The sequence below is a fragment of the Spermophilus citellus genome (genome assembly GCF_964194105.1).
Source record: "Spermophilus citellus genome assembly, chromosome: 7".
Classification (NCBI taxonomy): domain Eukaryota; kingdom Metazoa; phylum Chordata; class Mammalia; order Rodentia; family Sciuridae; genus Spermophilus; species Spermophilus citellus.
In genome coordinates, this window is record NC_138188.1 from 108437088 (window position 1) to 108453718 (window position 16631).

At 44.7% G+C, this 16631-nt stretch overlaps 1 protein-coding gene across 6 annotated transcripts in view; it reads left to right on the forward strand.

Annotated features, from left to right (window-relative positions):
* KALRN (kalirin RhoGEF kinase) overlaps positions 1–16631 on the forward strand; it is a 662170-nt gene that overhangs the window by 214105 nt on the left and 431434 nt on the right. For all 6 annotated transcript variants that reach the window (XM_081301760.1, XM_081301761.1, XM_081301757.1 and 3 more), the window contains exons 4-5: positions 12218–12410; positions 15865–16377. In XM_081301760.1, coding sequence (XP_081157886.1) covers positions 12218–12410; positions 15865–16377 — 706 coding nt within the window. The remainder of the gene's footprint in view (positions 1–12217; positions 12411–15864; positions 16378–16631) is intronic.

The following is a 16631-nucleotide window of genomic DNA, read 5'->3' on the forward strand; positions in this document are numbered from 1 at the left end:
GTACCAATTCTTACTTGGACTTAATCCAAGATCATTTATTAAAGGTAAAATCTGACCTGGAGGTAAAGGAAGGAGGTGGATTAGAATCCTGGAGTTTAAGGTAGTAAGGAGTTATAGAAGTTATGAGGCCAGCCCCTTCACTTTGAAAGAGCAGAGTCCTGTCCAGAGGAGTGTGGTGCTGTGTCCAGGGCCAACCAGCTAGTGGTGTTGCTGCAGCCTGGTACCAGTCCTGAGCTCTCTGCAACCTCTGACATGGACAGAGCCTATGAACCAGTAGGGTCCCCAGAGCAGCACATGGGGGTCAGGGCCTCCCTGGTGTCAAGGGCAAAGGAATTTTTCTATCAACACAGAGCTTTCAGATTCTCTAAGACAGCTATTCAGGGGAATAGCATTTTTTAAAATCCGATTTTGAGCAAAGACCCAGAGCCCACAATACCAGTCCTTCCTGTTCCATTTCAAGTTCTAAATATGCACCTCCTCACTGATCCCCTCACCCTCTTCTGCTTTCCTTGACATCTCTTGGTGTTCCCAGGGTCCCTCATCAGTTCTCTTGGCCAGAACAAATTTGGCTAGCTGTCAAACAGAAGGCAGACTGGTTACAGGATGAGGGTCACCTGCGCTGAACTGGTTTGTGAAGTCCAGTCAGTGGTCATGCCCTGGAAAGTGACTTTGCATTAGGTATGGTATGGCCAGCATTGGTGGAGATGTTTGTGCATGTGCCTGTGTACACTGCAAGCAGAGGGCTCGGGCTTTCAAGAGGGTGATGACTATTTAAGGAGAAACAGGAAGAAGGGAGCAGAGGAAGCCTGTGCAGGCTATCCTGAGGGCAACTTCCTGGAGGGTTCCACCTGCCTCCCAAGAAATCGGAGCCTAGCTGAAGGACCAGGAGGAGGGGGTGGATCTGCGAGAGGGCAGGGAGAGGTGGGGATGGGGCAAGAGGAGAGGCATTGGAGATGGATGCAGAGATCTGCTGCGTGATTTTAGGGCTTTGGACCTCACTTTATGACTACTTCTGGGAATGCTGGCTAGAACCATGTTCTCAGTTAACACTTCACCATGCCTTGGGGGGTGGGGAGAAATGGCTACATCCCTACTTTGTAACAGAGGGTTTTTGTTTGTTTTAACAGCCTCATTTGGGTAGCCAATTTTAAAGAGGTAGAAAACACCAACCTTTCTCATCTGGTCTCTGCTTAGGTTTTCCTGGGTATCTGACCAGGGCAACAGTTGGGTTTGCTTCTGGCAAACTCAAAGGTAGGAACTGGCCAGGGTTAGTTCCTAGACTTGGAAATGGGTAAACAAATGTCCAAGGTCTAGCTCTTTAATGGTACCTAACCATGGCTATATGTTAAAATCACCAGGGGGAACTTTAAACAACTATTGAGGCCAACCCCAGGCCTTCTAATCACAATCTCCCCACTTCACAGAGGAGGAATTGGGGTTTGGATAGAGGGGAAAACATTCCCTTGTACTGCCCCACCTCCCACTCTGGCCCTGACATCTCAAGTCAGAAGAGAGGAGGCAATAAAAAAAAATGGGTTGTTAAAAGAGTAGAAACTCCAAGGAGGCTGCTTCCAAGGTGTTCTTTTTACCACTTGTGATTATACCAGTTAGAAAGCTCAAAACAGGTGCTAATGTGTCCTTAACACTTTTCTTCAACACCTGCTGGTTTCTGGTTGCTTAAGAAAGTGGGTGTGGTCTGGTGGGGCAATCAGCAGAGAGCTGCCAACACCATTAGAACAGCAATGCAGAGCCCAAAGCAGGTTAAGGTGGATTGGGAGATCCTATAGAAGAGGTTCTCCATGCATTTGGGAAAGATGTAAGAATTCCAAAACAAATGGAGTCAGGGGAATCATTTTTTCCTCAGAATCATTTGTCCCCATCCTTTTTTATTATTTGTCCTGGGGATTGAACCCAGCAGCACTTAACCACTGAGCCACATCCCAACACTGTTTTATTGTATTTTATTTAGAGGCAGGGTCTTGCTAAATTGCTTTGGTTCTTGCTAATTTGCTGAGGCTGGCTTGAACTCATGATCCTCCTGCCTCAGCCTCCAGAGCCACTGGGATTACAGACATACTCCACCTGGCTCCAGGGACCATTCTTTCTCCTCAAATTCTGACCTGAGAATTCAGCTTATGAAAAGATTTAAAGAAGTACAGGTACAGTACAGCTAGGACAAAAATCAAAGTGATAAAAACACTTGTTTGAAGTTATTTATTTTTTCTTCTTTTCCTGGTCAGTGCTGGTTATGAACAGTCTCCTAGTGGTAAAGTCTGCCCAAGGGACTAGAGGTGTGGCTCAGTGATAGAGCACTTGCCCCACATGCAGGATACCCAGGACTGAAAAACTAAAATAAAACCCAGGAGCCATGGGTAAGACTTTTTTAGATCTCCCCCAATATTGTCCTGCACTGTTGGTCCAGCCTGTACCTGTAGGACTAGAACAACACAGTGGCATGGCCTATGCTGCCCTATTTAATGGGGAGTCCTTAACTTGCCTTGTCCCACCTCTCTGACACTTGGTCCTCAATGACCAGACTAGCCTTCTACTCCAGTGTTAAATTTGTCCCCATCACTGGACAATTTATTGAATAGGTCTGATTTGAAGATTCATTCTGCTCCATCCTAGTCTAAGGGGCCTTCCTGGGCTCCCACACTGGGCTTCTGACACCCCCAGCTCAACATTCTGCAAACCTCAGCTAGCACCAAGTGAAGTAGCCCCCAGCGGTGCACACTAAAGAGGTAAGCAGAAATCCTTGTCTGTTCAACTGATCTGCTGGAGCGGGACATGTCGTGGATCTTTGCTCCTATACCTACCATCGGGATCCATATTATATTTATTACAGCATCTGTTTCTAGTGAGAATCTGCTAGACATTCATAGAAATGGCAAATCTCAGGTTGCATCACAGGAGCTGGGACAAAAAGGGTCAGGCCATGTCTCTGCTGCCCGAGCCCAGTGGATACCATTAGGATGGTGCTCATTCCTGAAGTGGGGTGCTAGTACTCGCCCAGGATATACTGGGCTGCCAAGCCAGATTACTGGATGTCTGCTTCTTCAAGGAGGGTTTTTTTCCTATCAGTTCTAGAGTGTTCATTGCCTAATTAAAAGCCTGGAGAAAAGCAGTGGAAACTTGAATGTCTGGTCCAGATGTCCAAGACACCCAGCAAATGCTAAACAGGTTCCTTCCCTCCTCTGGACTTGCTGCCTTTGGCTGAAATGTGGGGTTGGGAGAGACTAGCAAGCATAAGCACTAAGGTTCCTCCAAGCTCAAATGTTCTCTGCCTTTGTGTGACAAGATGGCATGGTACTCTCACACCCAGATCCTGGAGTAAACAGACCTAGATTCGAATCTTGATTTTTCTTCTTTTATATGACTAAGAATGTTATCTAACCTCACTGAACCTCAGTTTTCTTAACTATAGGGTGGGATAACCATAACTCTACCTGTGAAGGATAAATAAGATATTGCATATAAAATGCTTACCATACATAAAGCCCCAGGTGCTCAGTACAAGTTAGCTTTTATCATTAACACATGAATATGTCCCGTTTTTTCATATAAAGAACTTCTCCAAGTTTCAGTGGTTTGGCTCTCAGTTGATATCTTTCTAACTTTAGGTTTTGAGGTCTTGGAGATTTAGAGCTCTGGTCCACCTGAAGCTGTTGGTCTCCTGCTTTCTGACTGAACATCACTATTTCTGCCTCCTCCCTAGCCAAGGAGTAGCCAGGACACTATCTGTCTTTCACTACAGGGCCTTTGCATAGGCTGTTGCTCTGCCTGAGGCTTCTGGTGTTCTCTTAGTTAGTTTCTTCACATAGTTTAGGTATCTGCTTAAATGTCAGCTTCTCGTGTAGCCTATCCTGACCACCTGACAAGTTCCTAAGATATCATAACTCACATTTATCTTTATCTAGCTACTATCTTGTGTCCATCTCTCTTTTCAGAATGTAACCTTCATGTTTGTCTTGCCCACATTTATATCCCCAGGGCCTAGTAGTGGGACAGCCCAAAAGTCAATGCTCAATAAATATTTGTTGGATGAATAAAGTAATAGATAATATGGTGCATTTGTATTATACCATATTATTTATTAAGTACCTTCACAACTAGGTTCTCCTTTGGAAACTACATAAACTCTCTGTAGGGATAGAGATTGAACAGCTAGAACCTGGCTGTAGTTTCTTCCCTGGTCAGGTAAACACAGGGTTATGGTGATGCATAGGCAGAGCCCTTAGCCCAGTGTAGGATGAGTGGGCAGAAGGGAATGAATTTTTAGGAGAGGACTTCTTGGAAGAAGAGGCTTTAGAATATAGTTAATATTATCTAGGCAAAGATGGGGTTCAGTGGGCAAGCACAAAGGTCTAAAGGCATGAGAGGGCAAAGTCCCTCTCAAAGTTTAGTTTAGCATGAATAATATGTTGCCTGTTTTAGATAGAGGAGTTCAGAGCAGATAGGGAAGATCAGAGATGAAGAAAAGTCAGACACTGGGAGTATCCAGGGTGGCTCACTAAAGTGGCTAGGATAGAATCCAGGGAGATAGTTTGAGCTTTGCTTGGCAGGGACCTGGGAAGGATTCCAGGGGCAGGGACTGGGAGGGGAACTAGAAGGAAGTGGCACTTGGCTCCCTGAAACCAGACTGTATCAAGGACGAAGCCCTGGCCTGGGGTTGTCACTAATGGGTTCTCAGCCTTCCTGTCCAAGACCCAGAGTTACCTGTGGCTTGAGGCACTGGTGCCCTAGTCACTACTCTCCCAGCTGATGCAATTGAGTCTTCGAGTGTGTGAAACAGGGCTGGGATAGTAATGGCAGCCAAGAGAGAAGTCAAATACCAAAACCAACAAGTTGTGGAAGTGTATGAGCAAGCAGGGACTGGGTTGCAGAATGGAGGGTTTAAGCCTCTTTCAAAGACACAAGAAAGCATGACAACTACAGCAGCTGCCTCTTATAATGCCACCTGGGGATTTGTTTCACTGGTGGGCTGCTAAACTGTGATCTCTGGCATGGGAGGCCACCACGAATAAAAAGGGTCAGTTGTCTCAGGCCTGTTCATTAGTTCCTCACCCTCTTACCCACTGAGGCCCTGCGCAGCTGGATTCATCCGACCTGGGGCCAGTCCCCACAGAGTTCACAGCAGCCCATTTGGTCAAGAGATGAATATAGGGGTAACATACATGGACAGAGCTAAGACACCCCTAGACACACCCAGGATTTGCCCAGAAGTTTGAGATGAAGCTGTCAGGCAGACATACTGAGCAGAAATAAGTGATTTCATGGCCATTTAGCAGTGGAGAGGGAACCCTGGGAATGCATCTTCATGCAGCATCTGATTGAGTCCAATAAGCCACAATGGGAGGGCATCTGCCACACCCTTAGGGGAAAGCCTCCCCTGACCAAGTGAGGAGGAGCTCAATCTATGCAAAAAGAACCACAGATATTGACTCCCAGGGCAGAAATCTCCCCAACCCCAGGCTTGCAATAAATGATTCCATTCTCCAGTAAATGAGAATATGAGGCTATGGAGGGAGAAACTCACATTTTCCACAGGCTCCTGGATAGTGTGCTTATTGGGTTCACCTTGCAAATGTTCTAACTTGTTTCATTGCTGTGCTGTCTGATATGATTGTACGTGACCCACTGTTTATCAATGTAAATCCTAGCATCTGATTTAAGCAAAACGAGGATTATTAATCTCTCACAAACACACCTAAGAGATGAAGTGTCTGAATGATGGGGGAGACTCCTGGGCCTCATCTCAAAACAATTTTCATCAGAATATTTGGAAGTTGTCCCCCAAATCAGCATTTTAAAATAAGCATCCTAGGTGATAATGAAAGTCACTAAAATTTGAGAAACATCCACATAAAGTGGTGAAAATGCTTTTTTTCAAGATAGTACATGCTTGCCGAGTGAAAGCAGTCCCAGTGACATTTAATGAACAAAAGTGTAAATGGTCTAGAATTGAGTACAAGAAACAGCTGATCAATCATCCGGTCATTCAAAATATACGTTTATGACTGCCGGGCTCCAGAGCCCTAGAGAGTCTATGAAACAGTTCACAAAGGGACTGTGATTTATCACTCAGGGTGAGAAGCTGACCAAGGGGGCCCAGAGGACCAAGCCCCAGCTGGGAAGCAGTGGGGCAGGGTGAGGGCGGGTGGAGGGAGCCATGGCTGCCCTCTGTCCCCCTCTCAGGGACAGGTGGGCAAGGGAAAGCCACTCACTTCTCTTTCTCCTTTGAGGCAGATGTGAAGTCCTGCTGCTCCACATGCCACTTTCCTGTGCTCCCATCCCCACCATGCGCAGTGCAAAATTCTGCCCCTGAAAATTTGGCTTATAGTTATCTTTTAAAAGGTCAATCACTTAAAGGGCAAAGGAGGGCCACCTGTTAGTTATGTTCCAGTATAAATTGGTTTCCTACAACTGCCCCATCTGAGGAGAGAGGCGGGCTGGGGATGAGAGCCCTGCAAGGCTCAGGTAGCCCTGGAGCACCTGGCAGACCACATGGCTTCTGGAGTCGGGGAAAGGGGGTCAGGGGCTGTCAGTGCACCAGAAGCAGTCTCTGCTGACTTTGATTTCTTTTTCATTGTCCCAGAGATCAACTAGCATGACTGCTTCTCTGCTTCAACATTAATTCCATCTCCGCTTCCCACTAAAACTGCCCTGACCCCCGGGACCGGGACCTCTCAGGTGCCAGGTGCAGTGGTTCTGCTCTCATTAATGACCTCCCTCTCCACTGTGGCTCCTCCCAGAAAAGCTCTCCTCCCTTGTTTCTTGGATTTCACTCCCACCCTAGTTCTCTCTAACCTCTGTGTTTTGTCCTCAGGCTCATCTCCTTTCTTCTCTCTTCTCTTAAACATTGATATTCCTGCCAGTTCTGTCCTTGACTGAGAAGATGGTTCTTTTCCTCTGCTTTATTTCTGTCAGGTGATCTTACCCACTTCTGGGCACATCAGCTTGCGCCTGTTCATGGATTTATTCATTTCTCAAATATCAGGCACTGTGCGACTCCAAAATCAGAATGTGCAGCCCAGGTTTCTCTTGTCATCTCTAGATCATATATCAAATTGCCTTCAGAATTTCACATATGTTCAAAATAGATCCTTTATATTAGTATTTATAACATACAATAAAAATAACTACCCTAGGCTGTGTGCATATGTGTTTTGGGGGGGCAGCAGATGATTTATTAAAGGCGTTCTTTCCAGGAGAAATTCGTAGAGAGTAAGAGAAGCAAAATGGGGAAGAAGATGGACCAAGCAAGGATGTGGCCTCAGAGAGTCTTGCTGTAGCTTCACTGGGGACCTGGGCAGACTCTGAGCATATATCACACTTCAGAGTCTCTCTGCCATGAGGAAGTGGGGCCAGACTTCATGACACCTGTGTAAGAGAGGCACTCTCAGCCCTGGGGTAGGGTGGGAACTGCCTGGCTCTCTGCTGAAGAAATAGTGCCATCAGCCAAAGGCAGGTTTCAGAGAGAGTGGCAGGTATAAGCTGACAGGTAATATGCAAGGAGCTAGAGAACGAAATAGTCAATAAAGGGACCCTGGGAGGGATATCAGCAGCAGCTAAGACTGATGTACCACAGACTGTGTGGCACCATTTGGGTGCTTTCCGTATATTAACAAACTTAACCTTAAAGGCAGCCCCTTAAGGCAGTTACAACTCTTATTCACATTTTACAGTGAGGGAATTGAGGCCCATAGAGATTAAAAGTAATGTGCATAAGGGATTTGCAACAAGTGAATGGTGGAGCTGGGTTCAGATGGAGGGAGTTTGGTTCTAGTATCCACACCCTGAACTGCTGCCTCTACCTCCTCAGTGGGTTGAGTCTTCCTACGCATCAGGCACCATATGGCACTGGGAATCCAGCAGTAAAATGAACACAAAAATCCCTGCCCTCACTGAGGTTACTTCCCGGTGAGGAAAGATGAACAACAAATGAATAAAATATATTATCCAGATGGTAATAAGTGCTAAGGAGATGATAAATTAGGGGAGGAGGGGGCAGGGAGTACCAAATGACGGTAACAGTTTTAGTCAGGGAGGACTTCACTAAGCAGTCATTTTAGCAAGAACTCAAAGGAGAAAGTTTCTCTGCTTCTATTCTCACCACGCTTTTGGGCTGATCCAATCAACTCTCCTGCTCAGCTGCAGGGTGTTCTTTCCATGGTACCTGATTGTGTCTCTTACCTGGTGGCACAACCTTTAGGGGTTCCTCATTGCCTTTAGGAAAATCCAGCACTCCCACCTTGGCATACAAGTGGGTCCTGATTTGAAGCCTGCTGCCCCTCTAAGCCTTTTCTCTTGCAAGACCTGATTTAACATTGTGGTGCTTGGAACAAGAGAACAAAAGGAAGCCCATATGCCTTTTCTCTGAATATTTAAAATTAATGTAACAAGCTAACAAACTATTAAATAAAACATGCTCTGTCCTTCTACCTTGAAAAATCTATCCTTGTAGCAACCTATGAGGCCATCTTCAATTTAGACTTGTTGGATTCCTCTGAGTCCCATGTCAAAGCGTAGCAGCACAGGGGGATCAGCTCCAGCTTGCACTCCATCTGCCTTCTTTGCCTACTCCCCAATATATCCTACATGGCAGGGCCTCATGCCTGCATGTGGACACTCCAGCTCACACATGTCTTTCTAGTTATGTACTTGCAAATAGCCCATTGCCGCCCCTTTGCCTAGGGGTACATCTACTGGTGGTGCTAGTTGCCCTTGGGGATTGGATCCTGGAAAGAGGTGCTCATGAACCCAGGAAGTAGGCTAAGGGCCCTGTGGGCTGAGAATTTTAGAATTTCAGGTTCTAAAAACCTGATTTAGAAGGGGAAATGGGGAAGATGTGTAGCATAGATCTCCATGGTCTCAGCAGGGTGTGTGCAGAGAAATGCCGGAGCCCCAAACATGGCTAGCACCAAGAGCAGCATGTGTCATTCTCTGCTTCTTATTCATGTGCCTGAACCAAAGTGAGATGCTTGAACTTTCTTCATCTTCTTTTGTTTCTTTGGTTTTGTGATTTTGCACTGATTGCAGAATGGAGGTCATTCCCCAGAACTTCCTTTGCCCTAGCTTCTTTCATCTCTTGTGAGCTCCCTCAACTAATCTCCTCATTGCTGACCCCCAGTGCCTGTCTCCAAACACTACAGCCACACGTAGTGTCTGTGTGGTGGGTATGGAGTGATAAAGGGACCTGAGCATGGGTTTAGGTCTTCTGTGCTTGGCCACTTCCTAGTCATATGACTTTAAGTGAATGTTGTGCTTCAGTTTCATTTTTCTCTAATGGAGATAATCATTCCTAACTTGTAAGGTTACTGTGAGGATTAACATATGGTGTCACCCACAGTCCCTGGCATAGAGTAAGCATGTAGTAAAGTTGTCTCCCCTCCCTCATCTATTTCTCTTTCCTGAAACCAGACACACCAAAAGCACCTGGGGAGATTAGGCTGTTTCCCCAGAAAGAAGCCAATTGGATTAGTTCTCAGCATTCAGTCTCTGGGCCTCTTTCTCCCTTGCCTGAGTTAGTGTGAACTTTCTGGAGAATATTAGTACCTCATTTCTACTTTCAGTTGTCAGAAATGATTAGTTAATAGTGTGTAACTTGCTACTAACAACCAGATTTAGATGTTGGGATAGTCAACTTCCAGGATTGGAAGTGACACTGAGTATCCATTTTTGGGGACATAGATTTCTCATCTCAGAACAATATGATAACAGATGGAGCCTGAGGAACAGGGCAATGAATAAGACCCTTTCTCTAAAGCTGGGCAGAGTCCACAGTCACCTTTCAGTCCACTCACCTGATGTGAGTGGGTGTGCAACAGATGTGAGTCAGGAGAAACTAAACTCACTGAGAAGAGCCACTAAACCTCTCCAGAAAAAATGGATAAATGAACCGATTCACAAAAGAAATAATTGTGGGCCGATAAACTATAGCTGGTAATCAAAGACAAATTTAAATGAAATGCAATGTTTTTTTCTTAGAAATAGACAAAAGATTTTAAAAATTCAGTGACAGTCTGGTTAGGATATAGTAAAGGGGTACTTTCAAACATTGCTGTTAGATGAAAGTTGATACATTTTCTTATAAATCAGTAATGATAATGACTGTGTAACAGTTTCAGAGAAGCTTTAGATATGAGAAAAAAGCTGTATGTTACAGTGTAAAGTAAACCACTATGTAGTCTGAATACTGTATTCACAAAAAAGATTGAGAGGACATAGGCCAGAGTATTATAAACTCCTACCACTAGCATCTCTTATGTAGGTTTTTTAATATTTTAGCTTTATGTAGTTATCAGATATTCCTGTTATAATGGGAGATAAATGCTGTAATTTAAGCAAAAGTCACATTGCTTCAGACAACAGGGCAGAGAACATTATGAATGGAAGACCTCGGCTGCTTATGGATTCACTGAGTGTCAGAGAAGGAGAAGAGGCAACTCCTTTCCTTTGGGATGCAGAATTTGGGGAGAAACAAAGTCTCAGCTTTCCTCTCCACCAGAGAGAATCCCAGCACCTGGGGCATTTCCTAACTGAGAGCTAGAGCGCGCGCGCGCGCGCGTGTGTGTGTGTGTGTGTGTGTGTGTGTGTGTGAGAGAGAGAGAGAGACCGACAGTTAAACGAGCTGCAACCTATCCATTTATTTTACAAAATCAAAACATAAACTCTATTCTATTATTATTACTGGTTGAGATTAACTAATGAAGGCTGAAAAGAAGTTTTTGTCCCCTTTTGTGGCTTAAATCCTCCAACTATAGTGTATCCCTAGTGGCTATTGACCACTGTTATGTGGTGGGCACATCTGAGGGACACACGTAAGAGACACAGCGGTTTAAACAAGCACCATCTAGGAAATGGGGAATTAGATGAAAGACCCCAAGGAAATACTACACTAGTACTTATGTGAAATGTGAATTCACCAAATTAAATAGGTATGTTAAGTAAACCAGAAATAAGAGAAGGAAAACTCCCTAACTACCAAAACATAGACTTTCTTCCCAAAGTGAGATATGATAGCTCTTTTGAGCTTCATTTTCTGCTTTCTGTTTTCAGGAGCTTTAGTCAGGGTTTAAGTATTTAAACTTTGCTACTGGATATGTTACAGAGCAACATCTTGACATACTTAGTCTGCTTCTGTCTTGGTTTTCAAGATGGTCCCTGTCACTTCAGCCGGCCTGAATTTTGAGAGTCACATCCCCATCCCAAATCCTAAAACTGCACATTTTCATGCCCAAGTCTTGCAGTAGGGGAACAAGAGACAAAGAAGCAGCTCAGCATCCACCCGTTCCTTCAGCCCCAACCTTGCTCTCTGAGTGGTTGTAATGACTCAGAAATCTGGTTTTGTAAAGTTGACATGTATTTTGAACCACAGGTAATACATCTTAAATAACAGTGATGGAAAATACATGTTATCAGTAGTTTGTGTGCTGTCCCTAATCAATTGGCGGAATCATCCTAGAGCCCTTTATTTAAAAGGATTCTGTGACCCAGTTTGTCTTCAGCAGTGAAGAGTAGTGATGTCTTCTACAGAGGTGGACACACCGGGAAGAAGAGCATTCCTGCTGAGGATGTTCCATCTCAGATTTAAGGGTCAGCAGTGTCTCTGTCTTTAGAGAATTTTAATGCAAATGGAGAAAATATGATTCATCCTAGGAAGGAAAAGGAGACAAATTAAAAGGGAAATAAAATTGAATATGAATACCAAAATGATAGACATCCCAACAAGGAAATGGACTCTAAGGAAGGCTATTATTTGCTAAGTGCAGGCAGAAGGCTGAATGTCAGGACCATTGGTCAGTGGGATTAGTTTAGAAAGGTTTTTGGAGGCAGTACATTTTGAGCTGGGTCAGAGACCCAGTATGAGGTTGGAAGGCTGTAAGAATGCAGGTTCCCAGGTGCTTTTTGTCTATGTGCTATTCATTCATTCATTCATTCATTCATTCATTTATTTTTGGTACTGAGGATTGAAACCAGGGATTCTTTACCACTGTGTTACATCCCCAATCCTTTTAATTTTTTATTGTGAGACAAGGTCTCACTAAGTTGCTGAGAGTCTAAGTTGCTGAGGCTGGTCTTAAACTTACCATCCTTCTGCCTCAGCCTCCTGAGTTGTTGAGATTACAGGCCTGCACTTCTGTGCCATGTCTACCTGAGGACTCAGGTAGTCTCAGGTGCCCAGAGTGACCATGCCTGACCTCTGACCTCCCCACAGTGAGGACGTGTGCAAACGTGGCTTCACCGTCATCATCGACATGCGGGGCTCCAAGTGGGACCTCATCAAGCCCCTCCTCAAAACGCTACAGGAAGCCTTTCCAGCTGAGATCCATGTGGCCCTCATCATCAAACCCGACAACTTCTGGCAGAAACAGAAGACCAACTTTGGCAGCTCCAAATTCATCTTTGAGGTAAGCCTGACTTCTTTTCTACCTACCCCCCTTTTCCCTCCGCTCTGCCACTCACTCTTTTCTCACTTCTCCTTTTCCAATTACCCTACAATATCCAAGATGTCAAGGGCTGAGAATTCAGTATTCCTTGGCCTCCTTGGCCTTATCAGATGGAGCCTGGCTGGGTAGGAACAAGAGGTTCAAGAGATGGTGCCAAGTGTACAGCATTATAGGACAATCCCATGGTGGTGGCATGACACTGGAATAAGAGCAGTGTTGCAATTTGTGTCAAAAGCTGTTACAAGTTTATGTTCGTTGATCTAGTAATTCTTCCTCTAGGAAAAGATTCTTTTTAAAAAATTTCTTACATACATGACAATAGTAAAAGGCTAAACAAAAAGGTGAAAAAGCTTATTAAAATTACAACCAAAAATTGTCTACAAAGACGTTCATCATAGTATTTTACATGAATGAATATGTACATACACACATATCTACATATATAATACATTACTATATGCATGCATATATAGTTTGTAGCCCAACTTAATTTTGGCAATATTAATACACAAATATTATGAAACCATTAAAATATTAATTAGAAGATATCACAAAATGTTCCAGGTTATAAAACACTATGGGCTGTGTAATTTGGAATTTGTTTTCTAACTATGGAGAATACTGAGATGTGTGAAAATATTTAGCAGTGGTCTATTCTAGGTAGCTGGATAATGGGTGATTTTTATTTTCTTCATTTTTTTTAAGGATTGTACATTACTTCTATAATCAGGGAAAACATTGTTACAAATTTTTAAGAATCTCTTGAGAATTATTAATAACAACACATCAGATTAAATCAAAGATTTAAACATCCTTGTTCCAGCCAAATTTGAGCTGTTCCCATTTAAAATGCTGGTTCTCATCTGTAAGGAGATGAAGTGTGTACATATGTGCACATGCAGGTTGTAAAGGCATCACTACTTTTACTCTTTCAGCCATTTCCCATTCCAGACTGTGGTCCCCAGAAGTGGGAGTACCTGTATGTGGGGTGGTGGCCCCAGTTGGCTGCAGTTTGAGCACAATATCCTGTCACTTGACTGAGGAAGTTCTCACTCTCTGTAAATAGAAAGAAGTTTGTCTGGGTATAAAAAACAGTTACTACCATAGTCTCCCAGCACCTTACTGAATGCTAGGAGTCCAGTAAGGAAATGCTTTTAATATTTTTGGGTTGTTTATACAGAGGTGCTAACAATAAGCTTATAAATTTATAAACTGAAGAGACTGAAAATAATTCTTTTCAGCTGGGTGCACTGGCACATGCCTGTAATCCCCATGGCTCCAGAGGCTGAGGCAGGTGGTTCGCAAATTCAAAGCCAGCCTCAGCAAAAGTGAGGCTCTAAGCAACTCAGTGAGACTCTAAATAAAATACAAAATAGGGCTGGAGATGTGGCTCACTGCTCGAGTGCCCCTGATTTCAATCCCCAGTACATGTCCCCCAACCCTGCAAAAGATTATTTTCAGGAAGTTTTGAAATTTTTGCTCAGTGTAGCTGCCCTACACCTCCCATCACCTATAACTTCTTCACCCTAAATTCAGCAAACTTGTCTCTGCCTCCTAAAGAAAAGATACAGGACAAGATAGCTCAGGAAAATAATAATTGTAAATGCTATCTTAGAAACAGCAAAAAATGAATTCCTACCACAGACTGAGGCAACAAGACATACAGGGATGAGAGTACAGCATTGTTCAACAGCAGATACTTAATGAATAACTGGTGAGTATAATCATGGGGATTTCCTGGGAGTGGTAAATTCAAAGGGAAAAGTCCTCTAGAATAGGGTTTCTCAAAGCTTAATGAACACAAATCCCCTAGGGATCTTGCTACTTCAAGACCAAGTAGGTTTGGAGCAGGCCCTGAGATTCTGCATTTCTGAAAAGCCCAAGTGATACCAGTGCTGCTGGTCCAAAGGCCATGCTTTGACTGGCCACTATCTAGAGTAGCAGGGTTTGTAATTCTGACTGCACATTAGAATCAAGAAGCTTTAAAAAAACTACCCTGCCCAAGCTCTAGTACAATTAAATAAGAATTTCTAGGGGTAAGTTGTTTGTTTCCTCAAACTCCTTCTCAGGGAATTATAATGAGCAGTCAGGTTTGAGAAGCACTATTCCAGAGAAGCCCTCCTTCCTATGGTAGCTCCTTCCTGTGTCTTAGGAGGTAGATAGAGGGAAAAGGAAGAAGAGAAAATGCTCAGAGAATAGCAAGACAGAGACAAACTACTTTCACAGGTTCAAGCCATGTTGAAGCCATCAGATCATCATGGTGAATGCCAATGGGCCTGGAGCAGATACTCCATACCTGTGAGTTTACACTGACACACTTAATCCCAACAGGTTCTATGGGGAAAGTAGTACAGGTTGAGTACCCCTTATCTGAAATGCTTGGGACCAGAAGAGCTTCAGATTCCAGAGTTTTTCAGATTTTGGAATATTTGCATAGACTTTACTGTTTGAGCCTCCTTAATCTGAAAATCTGAAATCCAGAATGCTCCAAAATCCATTTCAATTTTGGGTTTCGGATTAGGCTTCTCAACCTGATTTTTTCTCCATTAGAGAGGAGACTGAGGCTCTGGAGGCTTAAATAGCTTGCCTCATCACGTAGTTAGTAAGTATAGGGAACTCCAAACCCAGATATTTCTTTTATAGCCTCTTTGCCAGAGGGCAGCAAAGTCCAAAGCTTTATGGGAAGGAAAATATATTTACTGATGACTGGGTGGCTACCTGCACTGTGATTTGCTGGGGACACTCTGCTTCCTTGAAACAAACATTCTCCACTCTGTTCTCCAAAAGCTTATAGGAATCGCATAGAAAACTCAGTGCCTGGAACCTCTCCTCTATTGCCCAGCCCTCGTTTTGTTCACTGTGCCAGTCTGACAGGGAAAGCCTCAAAGCTGACCCCAGCCTGATGCAGGAAAGTGGACTATGAAATCTTTGCAATCCAAGTACCAAGTACTGACCCACATTGCTTAACCCAGCCATGATAATGCCCTGGCCGCACAGGCCTGGGTCTTACAGCTATAGAAAACTGACCCCCCACACATGGGGTCAATATTCCTCCAGCTTTTGCTTCTAGTATCTGAATCCCTGATATGGTAGACTCAGGGTGGAGAGGAGGGAAGAGGAAGAGACACAAAGGTAGGCTTTCTTTAGATGTGAATGTAGGCAGGTAGAAAGGCTTATTGAGGCAGTCTGCTGTCAGGTGAAACCACTGACCCTGGCTGATCCTGTGGCTCCTTAAGGGTGAGCCCCACAGTTTCCCACTTGCCTCTTCCTAGGCAGGCTCTGGTCATTGTTATGTGGACTTACCTAGTCCTTTCCCCTTGCCTTTCCCTCTTCCGCCTATTTCTGCCCTGGTCTTCCCTGTTCCCCACATCTTCCCACATCACTGAGACCCCCACTCTGTGTCTGCCTCTTCCAGACGAGCATGGTGTCTGTGGAGGGCCTCACAAAGCTGGTGGACCCCTCCCAGCTCACGGAGGAATTTGATGGCTCCTTGGACTACAACCACGAGGAGTGGATTGAGCTGCGGCTCTCCCTGGAGGAGTTCTTCAACAGCGCGGTCCACCTGCTCTCGCGCCTTGAAGACCTGCAGGAGATGCTTGCCCGGAAGGAGTTCCCCGTGGACGTGGAGGGCTCTCGGCGGCTCATTGACGAGCACACGCAGCTCAAGAAAAAGGTGCTGAAGGCCCCTGTGGAGGAGCTGGACCGGGAGGGGCAGCGGCTGCTGCAGTGCATCCGCTGCAGTGACGGCTTCTCAGGGCGCAACTGTATCCCCGGCAGTGCCGACTTCCAGAGCCTCGTGCCCAAGATCACCAGCCTCCTGGATAAGCTGCACTCCACCCGGCAGCACCTGCACCAGATGTGGCACGTGCGCAAGCTCAAGCTGGACCAGTGCTTCCAGCTACGACTCTTCGAGCAGGATGCAGAGAAGGTAGGAAGGGAGGCCAAGCCCAAGCTGTAGTGCACTGGGGCATAGCTGCTTAGGCAAATTGATGGAGGTTGCCGATCCACCTCTGATTAATGACGGGAGAAGTTTTGTTGAAAACCTTTTTTAAAATGTGCCTGTTAGTTTTAGCTGGTGTAAATTTATTTCTATGTTATATTTGGCCATTGATCACTGATTATTCGTAGGGCTTACCCTTGTATAGTACTTATTATGTGCCAGGTGCTGTTCTAAGCACTGTG